This window comes from Loxodonta africana, chromosome 17, assembly GCF_030014295.1.
Source record: "Loxodonta africana isolate mLoxAfr1 chromosome 17, mLoxAfr1.hap2, whole genome shotgun sequence".
In the NCBI taxonomy this organism is placed as follows: Eukaryota; Metazoa; Chordata; class Mammalia; order Proboscidea; family Elephantidae; genus Loxodonta; species Loxodonta africana.
The window spans coordinates 64,412,908-64,425,820 of NC_087358.1; the positions used below are offsets into that span (position 1 = coordinate 64,412,908).

The following is a 12,913-nucleotide window of genomic DNA, read 5'->3' on the forward strand; positions in this document are numbered from 1 at the left end:
TGGCTGAAAATTAGTAAGCTAGACCATTTCCCAAACTGACAATTTCTTTTTCTGGTCAACAGAGATTATATTGTACATTTGAATTGTGCTTTGAATTTACAAAACAGAAACAGTAGGTGATGTATATCATGTACTTACTATGTTCCAGGCACTACCCTGAGCTGTTTACATGTACTAACTCATTTAATCCTAGCAACAATTCTAAGTATTTTTATTCACATTTTTTTATTAAGGTAAAATACATAAAACATTGGCCATTTCAACCACTTTTACATGTACAATTCAGTGACATTATTTATGTTCACCACATTGTGCCACTCTTCTTTTCCAAATGTTTTCATCACCCTTAACAGAAACTCTGCACCCCTTAAGCAATGCTTTCCCACCCCCATCCACCTGACCCTGGTAACCACTAATCTTCTTTTGTCTCAATGGATTTGCCTATTCTAGATATTTCATATAAGAGGAATCATATAATATTTGTGGTTTTGTGTCTGACTTACTTTATTCAGTGTAAAGGGTTTCAAGTTGCCTCCGTGTCCTAGCATGTATCAGAACTTCATTCCTCTTTATGACTGAATAATATTCCATTGTATAGATATACCACATTTTATTTATCCATTCATCTGTTGATGGACAATTGGTCTTTTCCACCTTTTGGCTATTGTGAATAGTGCTGCAGTGAACATCAGTGTACAAGTATCTGTTTGCTTCCTTGCTTTCAGCTCTTTTGGGTATATACATAGGAGTAGAATTTTAGAGTCATGGTAATTCTGTGTTCAAACTGGCATTGCTTTTAAAATAAAACATACACCTACACTATGACCCTACAGTTCCACTCTTAGGTATTTACCTAAGACAAGTGAAAACATAAAACGTATTTCCACATAAAGACTTGAACGTGACTTTAACAGCTTTAGTCATAATTGCCCCAAAAAGATTTATACAAGAGTGTTCATAAAAACTGTATTCATAATAACTAAATACCATAAACAACCCAAGTATTCTTCAGTAGGAGAATGAAAAACCAATATGTGGTATGTAATGAAATGTTATTCAGCAGTAAAAAGGAACAAATTAACAAATACAACAACATAGATGAATCTCAGAGTCATTATGCTTGCCTATGGAAGCAGGTACATACTGTATGATTCCATTTACATGAAGATCTAAGACAGGCAAATGAATCTATGATGGAAAAAAAAAATCAGAATGGTGGTTGCTGAAGTGCGAATGCGAAGATTGCCCGGGAACGGGCCTGCAGAGCTTTCTGAGGTGATGAAAATGTTCCCGATCCTGATAGGAGTTTGGATTACAAAATTCAGTGAATGTACACTTGAGATTTATGTATTTCATTGTATGTAAACTTTCCTGAAAAGAAAAACATTGTAATCAAATATTGAACCCTAGTTCATGAAATGCATGTTGAAGTATTTAAGGGGACCTGTATTGATATCTGTAATTTACTTTAATATGCATCAAAAATATTAGGGTTCTGATCTTATGCTGAAATTTTGTTTATGATGAGATTTACTTTTCAAAGTATTATTATAGTCTTAAGAGTAAGCTACTCTATGACCTTTAGCTTTTGATGAATTGAACACTTTAAAATACTTTTGTATGAAGACAAAAATAAAAACTAGTCAACTAGAAACTTAGCATGAATTTTCAAAAGTTGTTAAAACCATCCCATTCAAGATGAATAACTCTAAGTTTTATAAAATCTTTTAAAAAAAAAAAAAGGGACACATTTTTACTAAATGATTAAATTTGGTAAATCAGCACATGGCTATTTTGCAAGTTGATCTGTACATGAAATGGTTTTCAATTTACTGATTTTTAGTGAATTGACTACTCCCAGATGTTTGTAGTAATATTTTCTAGAGTTCTAGAACTTGTTTGGTCACATGTCTGTCAGTGTGCAAATTATACTGAACCAGACCAAAAGTAATACACCTGAAACAACTGATAGAAATGTTTATTTCTTTAGTCCTGGTAAATTGAAGCGCTTGGATTATTTCAATTGACTATAACAGCCTTGTGGTTTAATATGTTCTTCTGTCTATATTGATATTTAATTTACTAAGATAGGAGATCAATAAATTGAAACCTGCCACCTTTTTTTTTTTTTCTCTGTTTTCATTTCCTTTGTTACATTTGGTGTTCGTACAGTTTTACTCATCAATATAAATCATTTTTCTCAGTAGTGGCTTTAAGTAACATGGGGCCTCTGCAACCCCATTCTTTCTCACACCTCCACTCGCCTCCTCCAAACTTTGTTCTTTGTTTTCTCCAGCCCTTTCTTAAACCTTTCAACCTTCCCCTTCCAACTCTTGTAGCCTGTCAGCCTTCATTATCATTATCTCATTAATGAGTTATTATTAATCTCATTAGCAGGGAAAGATATTGAAGCAGAGAGAAATGTGGGGAAATGATGCTAAAAGATCGTGTTTTTATAACTTTTTTACATTCGTACGTTTATATATAATTATATTCATATGACATTGTTAGTTCCCCATCCTAAATTACAGTAACCCTAATCCAGCTCTTGTTTGTGTTATCACCCTCTCTTCTCTTACTGGCAAACTACTAGAAACGTGACGTACACAGTGGGGCTCACATTCGTTGGATCGCCTGCTGAGAACCTGGGTGACTTTCAAAAGCACAGTTTCTGAGACCCACAGTTGGCTAATTTAATTCATTAAATCTGCAATGGGGCTCAGGAATCTCTATTTCTCTTCAGTGAGTCAGGATTGGAGGCCAGTGGTCTTCAAGTGTTTTTGTTTGACATCCCCTAAAAGAAATTTGAAAAATGATGTCCATTTTTAACTTAACATCCAAAATTTTCATAAGCTTTTAGTAGTTACCAAGATGAAAAGTTATAGCATATTACATAACTCTATTACATGTTTCGGAAACCCTGGTGGCATAGTGGTTAAGTGCTACAGCTGCTAACCAAGAGGACGGCAGTTCAGATCCACCAGGCATTCCTTGGAAACTCTATGGGGGCAGTTCTATTCTGTCCTATATGGCCGCTATGAGTCGAAATCAACTTGATGGCAGTAGGTTTTTTGGTTTTATTACATGTTTCAAATGGAACCCAAATTCCATCACAATTTGGTATCTACAGTTATCTATTAAGGAGCCCTGGTGGCACAGTGGTTGAGAGCTCAGCTGCTAACCAAAAGGTTGGCAGTTCAAACTCACCATCTGCAACTTGGAAACCCTATGGGGCAGGTTTTCTCTGTCCTATAGGGTCGCCATGAGTCAGGATCAACTCAATGGCAATGAGGTGGGTTTTTTTGTTTTTTATTATCCATTAAAGGAGCCCTGGTGGCGCAGTGGTTAAACTGCTCAACTGTTAACTGAAAGGTCATTGCTTTGTACCCACCAGTTGTTCTGTGGGAGAAAAATGCGGCAATCTGCTCCAGTAAAAATTTACAGCTTTAGAGACCCTATGGGGCATTTCTCCTCTGTCCTTGTAGAGTCACTCTGAGTGGAAATCGACTCAGCAGCAGTGGGTTGGGTTCTTTCTTTTCTTAGATTATGCATTAAAGAATATACAGGAGGAAGCTCTTCTTTAACAGCTGAAACTTTATTTCATCCATTTTTCCCCTTGAATTCAGATTTTCATTTCCTTTCTGCTACAGATTTTTTATCCTAATGGAATTTACTTTTATGCTTGAGAGTCTTTTTTGATTATATCGAACAAAAATACGCCTGTACATTGACGTTTTTTATTTCTTTTGTCTGAGTCTTTCAATGTTAACATGCTTTTTGTTCTGAATTGAGTTGTGATTTCACCTGATCGAAACAATATAAATATATTGCAAGTTTTGATAAATGATTATTAAGCATAACAAGTAGATTTAACTCCTAACGACAGACATTTTCCCCAACTAGTTCCTGCGCTTTGGATGAGTGTTATTGCTAGAATGAGGCAGGGTTTCAGCATCAATTGTACTCTCTTTGTTTGTTTTTATGGTTGTAAGAGTTAAGAAATGTTACTTATATAAATAAATGGGTGGGATTGGAACACATTTTGTTATAGTAATGGCATTCAGTTCTTTAAACAATTTCTGGATTATTTTCCTAAACTTCATAGTGATCTATTAAGAAAGATTATTGCCGGTGATCTCTCTGCTGTTAATCCATTCAGGACCTCCCTTGATTTTTTTTTTTTTTTCCACATTGGTCACATCAGTCTATTGTCTTTCTTTCTCTTCCTCTCTCTCTCTCTCTCTTTCTTTCAAAATCTGTAAAATAGGGATAATAACATTTAACTTAGAGATATTGTGAGGATTATAATATAATAAACACTCAGTAAATCTAACACATTTATTGAGTAATGCTAAATACTTTTGTTTATTATATTGTTTCACTCCTTCTCCACCCAAATATTTTGAAATTATTACTGTTATTACCACTATTTCACAGCTGGGAAAATGAGGCATAAATTACTTGCCCAAGGTTACTGGTCTTGAAAGAAGCAGGACCATCGTTGCAGCCCAGTTTTGTCTGAATTTGGAACTTAATCATGGTGACCCCATGGGTGCAGGTTGGAACCACTTCCTAAGGTTTTCAAGGGCACGACCTTTTGGAAGCAGATCACCAGGCCTGTCTCCCGGGGCGTTTCTGGATGGGTTTGAACCACCAGCCTTACAGTTAGTAGTCGAACACTTAACCGTTTGCGCCATCCACGGACTATATTCATTACTAAATGTATTTATATATGTGTTGAAGCCAATTTTTTCTTGGCAGTATTTGGTGATTTTTTTTTTTATCTCTTTAAATTTTGTTGAAAATAAAGAATAAGAAAGAACTTAACTTGCAAATTAATTTGCTTCTAAAAGACTGTATCAAGATTTATGAAATGACTATGTACTTTATTATATATTGAGCAGGGATTAGGGAAGTTGAAATAGCGCTAATTTAATACATATTCACGAATATAATGTCTTCTGTAGATTCTGTTAAAACTTCGGAGTTCCAGACTGAGCACATTCAATTTATGGAAGATGTCTGCTAATTGACAAAACCAGTTGTCATTTTCAAATCAGCCACCATACTTAGGTTCTGTCAGAAAGTCTGACTTCATTTTTCTGTTTAAAAAAAAATGTGCTAATGATCATTCGTTTGATGCTTCTGAATTCTAATGTAAGGAGGGGGACGGGAGGTGCCCTGAGTTTGTCTTCTGGATGAAATAAGATGAGGCCACCTTCAACATTCTTACCAGTGTCTTGTTATTTTGCTTTCACTGAGCTCTCTTCACTTCTTTGCCCTTAAGTAAAGTCTTTGACACAGTAAGCAGGGCCTGGAAAAGATGTGGTTGTTAAGCAAAAATTATCCTTTCTTCTATTGTCCTACTCTTGGACATTCCAACAAGAGCCAACAAACTCATTTGTCAAGGGCACCACACTCTTAAGATCAATAAGTTTAAGACTCAGAAAGGCACAGCCTTCCTGGGTTTTAGTTTCTTGACTAAAGTTTCACCCATAGGGCAGTTCTGCCCTGTCCCGTAGGGCCAGTATGTTGATATCAACTCTGCAGCAACGAGTAACAGTTTAATATTTTAGGTTATTCCTTTGTTTGTTGCCCTGGAGGCTTTAACTCCCCTAGCCCATATTCTATAGTGGAGGAGTAGTATACGTCTCCTTTGCCAAGAAGTGGGATAGGGGCTGGAATGAAAGGGAAAGCACCTTCAGGAGACACTTTGTCCAGCAAATCAATTTTAAGAAAGGCTCCATAAAGGATGTTGAGAACTTGGGCTGAATGCCTTAAAATTATCCATGCCTTCATACCCCATGAAATTTTCTCCATATAACCTCCAGGGATACACATACCCTCCTTTTTTTCATAGTATGTTAGATGAGTGTTTACAGAGCAAATTAGTTTTTCATTGCACAATTAATACAAATACAGATATTGGTTGCCAACTCCACAATGTGTCAGCACCCTTTCCTTCTCAACCTTGGGTTCTCCATTACCCAGGGGCCCCCATTTACAGCTTTCCTCTCCCCTCCTGCCTTCTTGTCCTTGCCCCTGGGCTGGCGTGCCCATTTAGTCTCATTTTGTTTTATGGGTCTGTTTAATCTTTGGCTGAAGGGTGAACCTCAGGAGTGACTTCATTACTGAGCTAAAAGGGTGTCCGGGGTCCATACTCTCGGGGCTTCTCCAGTCTCTGCCCTACCAGTAAGTCTCATCTTTTTTTGTAAGTTAGAATTTTGTTCTATATTTTTCTCCCACTCTGTCAAGTACCCTGTATCGTGATCCCAGTCAGAGCAGTCAGTGGTGGTAGCCAGGCACCATCTAGTTGCACTGAACTCAGTCTAGTGGAAGTTGTGGTAGTTGTGTTCTGTTAGTACTTTGGACTAATCTTTCTCTTGTGTCTTTGGTTTTCTTCATTTTCACTTGCTACATATGGGATGGGACCAGTGGAGTATCTTAGATGGCTGCTCACAAGCTTTTAAGACCCCAGATGGTACTCGGCAAAAAGTAGGATATTTTCTTTATAAACTATGTTAAGCCAGTTGAGTTAGGTGTTCCCTAAGACCATGGTCCCCATAGCCCGCAGCCCAGTAATTTAGTCCCTCAGGGAATTTGGATGTGTCTATGAAGCTTCCATGACCTTGCCTTGGACAAATTGTGCTCACTTCCCAGTATTGTGTACTGTCTTTGTCCTTCACCAAAGTTACCACTTATCCATCGTCTGGTTAGTGTTTTTCCTTTCCCAACCCTCCCCTCCCTCGTAACCATCAAAGATTGTTTCTTCTGTGTGAAAACCTTTTCATGAATTTTTTTTTATTAACTTTTATTAAGCTTCAAGTGAACGCTTACAAATCCAATCAGTCTGTCACATATAAGTTTACATACATCTTACTCCGTACTCCCACTTGCTCTCCCCCATTGAGTCAGCCCTTTCAGTCTCTCCTTTCGTGACATTTTGCATCATGAATTTTTATAATAGTGGTCTCATACAGCATTTGTCCTTTTGTGATTGACTTATTTCACTCAGTATAATGTCCTCCAGATTCATCCATATTATGAGATGTTTTGCAGACTCATCATTGTTCTTTCTCGTTGCAGAGTATTCCATTGTACGTATGTACCATAGTTTGTTTATCCACTCATCTGTTGATGGGCAGTTAGGTTGTTTTCATCTTTTTGCTTTGTGAATAATGCTGCAGTGAACATTATTCACATGTATGTGCATATGTCTATTCATGTGATGGCTCTTATTTTTGTAGGATATATTCCTAGGAGTGGGATTGCTGGATCATATAGTATTTTCTATTTCTAGCTTTTTCAGGAAGCACCATATTGTTTTCCAAAATGGTTGTACCATTTTACATCCCACCAACAGTACGTAAGAGTTTCAGTCTCCCCACAGCCTCCCCAACATTTGTTATTTTTCTGTTTTTTGATTTGTGCCAGTAATGTTGGGACATATCCCTCATTTTGAAGACTGGTGGTCTATACTACCTACATTGACTTCTCCATCTCCTTCACTGCTTCTTTAATTCAGTGCCATCCTATTAAGGTAAAACTTAATACTGAAAGTTCTACAGTGAATCCCTGATTCATTAATCCAATTGCCTTTGCGCAGATCTCATCTTGTATATATATCTGAAAATGTGAACACTTGCCCCCAATTAAGAAGAAAGAAAAGGAGGGAAATGAGGGAAAAGAGAAAACTGAAAGAACAGAAATTTCCCAGTGACATAGTGGTTAAGTGCTACGGCTGCTAACCAAAGGGTCGGCAGTTCAGATCCACCAGGCTCTCCTTGGAAACTCTGTGGGGCATTTCTACTCCATCCTAAAGGGTCGCTGTGAGTTGGAATCTACTCGACGGCACTGGGTTTGGTTTTGTTTTTTTTTTATAAAACACACCAACATACCTTGCCCAGGTCTTGAATACTGCGACTTCTGTGCACTTATTTCTCTGTTTTGCCCTGGTTTTGCATCAGCCCAGCAGAGTCCTTCCCTTTCCATCCAGTTGTTAAAATCTAGTTCAGGCTTCAAGGACCAGCACGTCCAGGAAGCTTTAACCAGGTTCCTAAGTGCAAATGTAATTGCTCTTCCTTTCACATTCGTGTCCTTTGTTCATACATTAACTTTGACACTTCACATGATGCGTTTCTTTCTGGTTATTTAAATGTTTGTGTCCTCTGTCTTGCACTTTTTTTATTGCTTATCGTATAGTTAGTAGATGTCTTCATTGTGGTTGAATTGAACTTGCTTCTGATAACATTTTCTTCATAGATGCTGTCTTGGATTTGCAAAAGCCTGTTGGGTTTGTAAATAGCCCTCCTTGATGTTCACCATTACTACCTAATTATTTTGTTTTGCGATCATATTCTGTGAATAATTTGTACCAACTAAGATTTTTATTTCTGCTATCTTGCTCTCCCCAGGATTCAAAAAGATCAGAATCTCTTATGGACATACACCATAAAAAATTAAAGAATAAAGCCGCTGAAGACAAAAATAAGCCCCAAGAGAGAATACCATTTGACCGTGATAAGGATCTCAAGGTTAATCGGTTTGATGAAGCTCAGAAAAAAGCTCTAATAAAGAAATCCAGAGACTTGAACACCAGATTTTCACATGGCAAAGGCAATATGTTTTTATAAGTAAGTATATTACAGTGGGGTGTATTTTGATAACTGGTCAGTTTGAATTTTTCTAAATACTCTTATTTATAAATAATTTTGTTAACTTTTTTTTTTTTTAATAATAAAATAGATTATAAACCTACAAATCTTTCTAAGTAAACCATGATTTCTGGTAATTTCAGCATTATAGGGTAGAAAAAAATGTGGCTTACTGGAAAAGCAGCTTTGCCTTCATAGTAACATAACAGTGAATTGCTATTAAAAATACAAAAATGAAAGTTCAGTTTATGAGAAATGGCAAAGGAATGTGGTTTGAAGCTTGGGTAAATATGTATGCTTTATTAAAGAATGAAGAAAGGCAGCTTCTGGTAGTCTTTTTTGTTGTTATTGTTGTAAAAAATACGGGTAATACAACATTTGCCAATTCAGCATTTGTCACTTGTACAGTTCAGGGAAACCAAATACATCAATCACATTACACAACCATCAGCTGGTAGGCTTTTTATGTTAAACAAGATCACAGAAAATGTTCATTGCTTTGAAAGACTCTATATAAGATTGAAAATCATTGTATCGTTCATCTACAACCCAGTCTGACAAGTTGTAGTAATAGTGACAGCTTCTTAAAATATATATGATTTTTAATTGTATGAAACCTACATTAATACTCAAATGTGAGTTGACGAAAATACAGTTTAAAGTTAGAGATATTTTCCAACTTATTCAATTTTCTTATTCTTACTTCAGGGGGATTTCCCTGTGCAATGAAGAGAAGTTTGAAGAATACTCTTTTATCTGTCTGTCCGTCCACCTTTATTCCTTTGTTCCAGCTTCTCACTATTAGAGATTGGTTTTTATAAACCAAACATGCTTAACTTTGTTCATTGTGTCCTTCAAGGTCAAGTGGAAACATGCAGTCAGTGTTTCTTATGTGGAATAGAATATATATCTTTGGCTTCTGAGGAAGCCTGGCCTTTTCTTCAAATAATTACTTGGGTTTTGTTTTTTGTTTGTTTTCTGATTTTTGTGGTGTCTCTTGAGTACCCGCTAAGATCTGGTCAGTCCTGTCCGCTCAGTCTCTACCACAGCCTGGAGCTTCCTTGTCAGATACTGCTAACCTGTCCTGGAATCAGTGGCTCAGATGCTTACAGAAAATCCATGAATTTCATATTGGTCAGTTTTTCCTTCTAAGTTACAGCTGGTGAATACACATCTACTTGAAAATAGAGGGTCTGGCAATTTTGTCTGTTTTGTTTTGTTATTTGTTTTGACACTCAGGGCTTTTTATTTGTTTGGTTTTTTGATTTGTTGGTTTATAAGTCAGAATGAGGGATCTCTGTGTTATCTCACATGCTAAGGACAAAATATTTTAATTTTTCCTACTTTAATAGGTATTTCTAGGGGAGGCAGTCTAAGGAGCAATCTGTATGCCATCAACCATTGGCGTGTTGTAGTCTGTTAGATTCAGTCTCTGACTATATGCCATCAACCATTGGTGTGTTGTAGTCTATTAGACTCAGCCTCGGTGGTCTGTATGCCATCAACCATTGGCAGTGTGAAGTCTGCCAGACTCGGCCACTCTGATCCCACCCAAAGATTTCTGAATCTTTGAACTTTACTTTGGGATATTGTTCCTTTACCCATTTATATTTAACAATTTTTAGCTAATTTATTGGGGACAGATCTTTTATATCAGTCATAAACAGTCTTTTTAAAAAATCAAACTGTAATAACCCCTTGAATGCAAAAATGTAGATGGGAAATCAGTAATTATAACCACCCTATTATCCGTAAGTTGTATTTCCTTGTAGATTAGTCCCAGTTGTTCTGCTACTTCTGTCTTTAGTTTTGATGAAACAAAAGGCTTTAATGGAAATAGATTCTGATTCTTAGTTCAGGTAAGCTTTATGAAAATTGAGTACATTGTTAAGTGAAATTATGGTACAAGTTTTTCTCCTAAAAATCACAGTCCAGTGGTGTTTTCTACAACATCAGTGTGAATAGTAGCCCACTAAAGGAGTATAGCTGTTAAGAAGATGAATTATTCCCCAAACAAGTTGTCTTGTCCAAGCAGAATTGAACAGAGTAACCTTTTGACTAAATATGTGATAATTCATGGGCAATATTTTCTGAACATGAAATTTTTATACAAGAGCAGCCATTGCTTTCATTTAATTGTTATAAATGTTTTTCCCAATGAAAGGAAGATATATTTTCTAGTTTCCTCATCCTTATGTAAATTTGTAACTTAGAGTTTTGTGAAATTTGTATTATTTAATGTAGAAATGTCATATTTGGATACTTATTTTTGCTCTGCTTTCCTTATCATAGGGGGGCTAGGTAACATTCCTGTGTCAGGTACTTGCTAGTTCCTCCCTCACCCTTGGCATGTCCATGACCCTGAACAAAAGGCAGAGAAGCCTCTTTTTTCTGACTAGTACTTTCCATGAGTTACTCCCATACTGGCCCCTTGGAGCTAATGCTCTTTTGTGCCACCTGAAGAAGTTTTAACAAAATGTAAGACGAGTCTCAGAGGTTTTTTGCCCTTGTGGAAAGACTAATCCCAATAAACAACACTGACAAAAAGAAGAACAAAGGGTTTGGAAATTGAAAGAATGGAAAGGTGTTCTTCACTTCTCTCCCCTTCCAAAGCAGCAGAAGGCCACGTTAAACCAAGTCTCTGCTCCGTCTGGCAGAAAACTGGATTATTGTCATTTTCTGATGAGAGCTTGTAATTTCCTGGCCAAGTTTTATAGACTGAACTCTTTCAAAATTAAAAATGAAGAAGAAAAAGAAGGCAACACTAAGTTCATAAAGTAGAGACGATACTTTAACATTCTTTCATTGTTGAAGGTAGCATTTAAGTTCATTGTACCTGAAAATACTTGACTTTGTTCAGTTCTCTAAATTGCCATCCCAGATAGATTTAGATGCTTCAAATTGTAACCACGTTATAGGTAAGCAAATGGTGGCTTTGGCAGGTGAGTTTTTGTTTGTTTGTGGGGGTGTTATTCATTTTTTTAATTTTGTTTTAGGCAAAAGGTGGAAGATGTGCTCATAATAAGGCTCTTATTAGATAAATCCTTTTTGTATCTGGTAAAACAGACTAAATTAAGGACCATCCTTAAGAAGAAAAAAGGCCATGGTCTTACTAAGAGTTTTTAATTTTGTTTGGCTGTAGTAAACACTTCACCATAAAATAACATTTAATGGTTCTTTGACTTAATGATCTATTTTTAAATGAGGTTGAGCTTTACAGCGTACTAAGGCTTACATGCTCCAGGATAGATTAGCAGTTCTTATATGAATTATTTCACCCCAAAACATTATGGCACTTCTTAGAATTTCTTATTTAGGGTAGATTATATTTTTATTTAAAAATGTAGGATCAAGGGAAATAATTTTTAAACTAGCTAAAAATGACCCTTATTCTCTTTTTTACTTTTTCCATGGTAATGATAGGTGTGGTTGGGGGGGGAATTCTCTGCTGAATTACACCCAAGGAGATACCCTTGGTACCCGTGTAATGTCAACAGCTGAGTCTTCTACTTTAAATATTTATTTTGCTTTGGTTTTTGAAGCCATTGTGAGACATAAGTCTGCATTTGCAAAGGATCATGTGTTTCCTACTGTAGGAGAAGTATATTTTTTTGCAACTTAAAAAATTGTTTAACTGTGATGGTGACATGTACAAAATTGAAAAGCTATACACTGCCGCTTCAGTCTTTTTATTTTGAACTTGACAATTAAAAGACTTTCTAGAAAAGAAGAATTCCTGATATGATTTTTTTTTATTATTATTATTGTTTGAATAAAGTTTTATCTGTATCTGAGAGGTTGTGGTCTTTTTTTTTGGTGTTTGGTTTCTGTATTAGCTCTTCTGAAGCAGGTGTTATTGGTAAAGAGAATATTCTGTAAGGGTTTATTCTGGCCAGCCATAATCATTATGGGCTTTCATGGGAAAAAAAAAAAAACTTTCACCCCAGCTCACTTAGCAGATTTTCAGTGTCTCAATGTAACTACGAATGTTAACTATTTGTTTAGTTACAATAGGAGCACAAGGCGAATTGAAAATGCTCCTAAAAGCACGATGGCACGGAGGGCTGACACAGGGTTATAACCAACGCCCCTCCTCCCACTGTTCTGCGTATCACAGGGCTGTGCAGCTGGGTTTTTGGTGGATTGTATGATTATAAGCATTTTTTTCCGTTTTCCAATTTTTTTTTTTTTAAGTAAGCATATATTCTTACATAATGGGAGGGCAGGGAAGACCTCTTTTTCTAAGGTCCTAATTTATG

At 36.3% G+C, this 12,913-nt stretch overlaps 1 protein-coding gene across 3 annotated transcripts in view; it reads left to right on the forward strand.

The window, feature by feature from the left end:
- The window catches only part of GPALPP1 (GPALPP motifs containing 1), a 34,293-nt gene extending 24,450 nt beyond the window's left edge, over positions 1–9,843 (forward strand). For all 3 annotated transcript variants that reach the window (XM_010592601.3, XM_003412607.4, XM_064270100.1), the window contains 2 exons: positions 8,415–8,633; positions 9,363–9,843. In XM_010592601.3, coding sequence (XP_010590903.1) covers positions 8,415–8,633 — 219 coding nt within the window. In that variant the 3' untranslated portion in view covers positions 9,363–9,843. The remainder of the gene's footprint in view (positions 1–8,414; positions 8,634–9,362) is intronic.
- Positions 9,844–12,913: the final 3,070 nt, after the last annotated feature.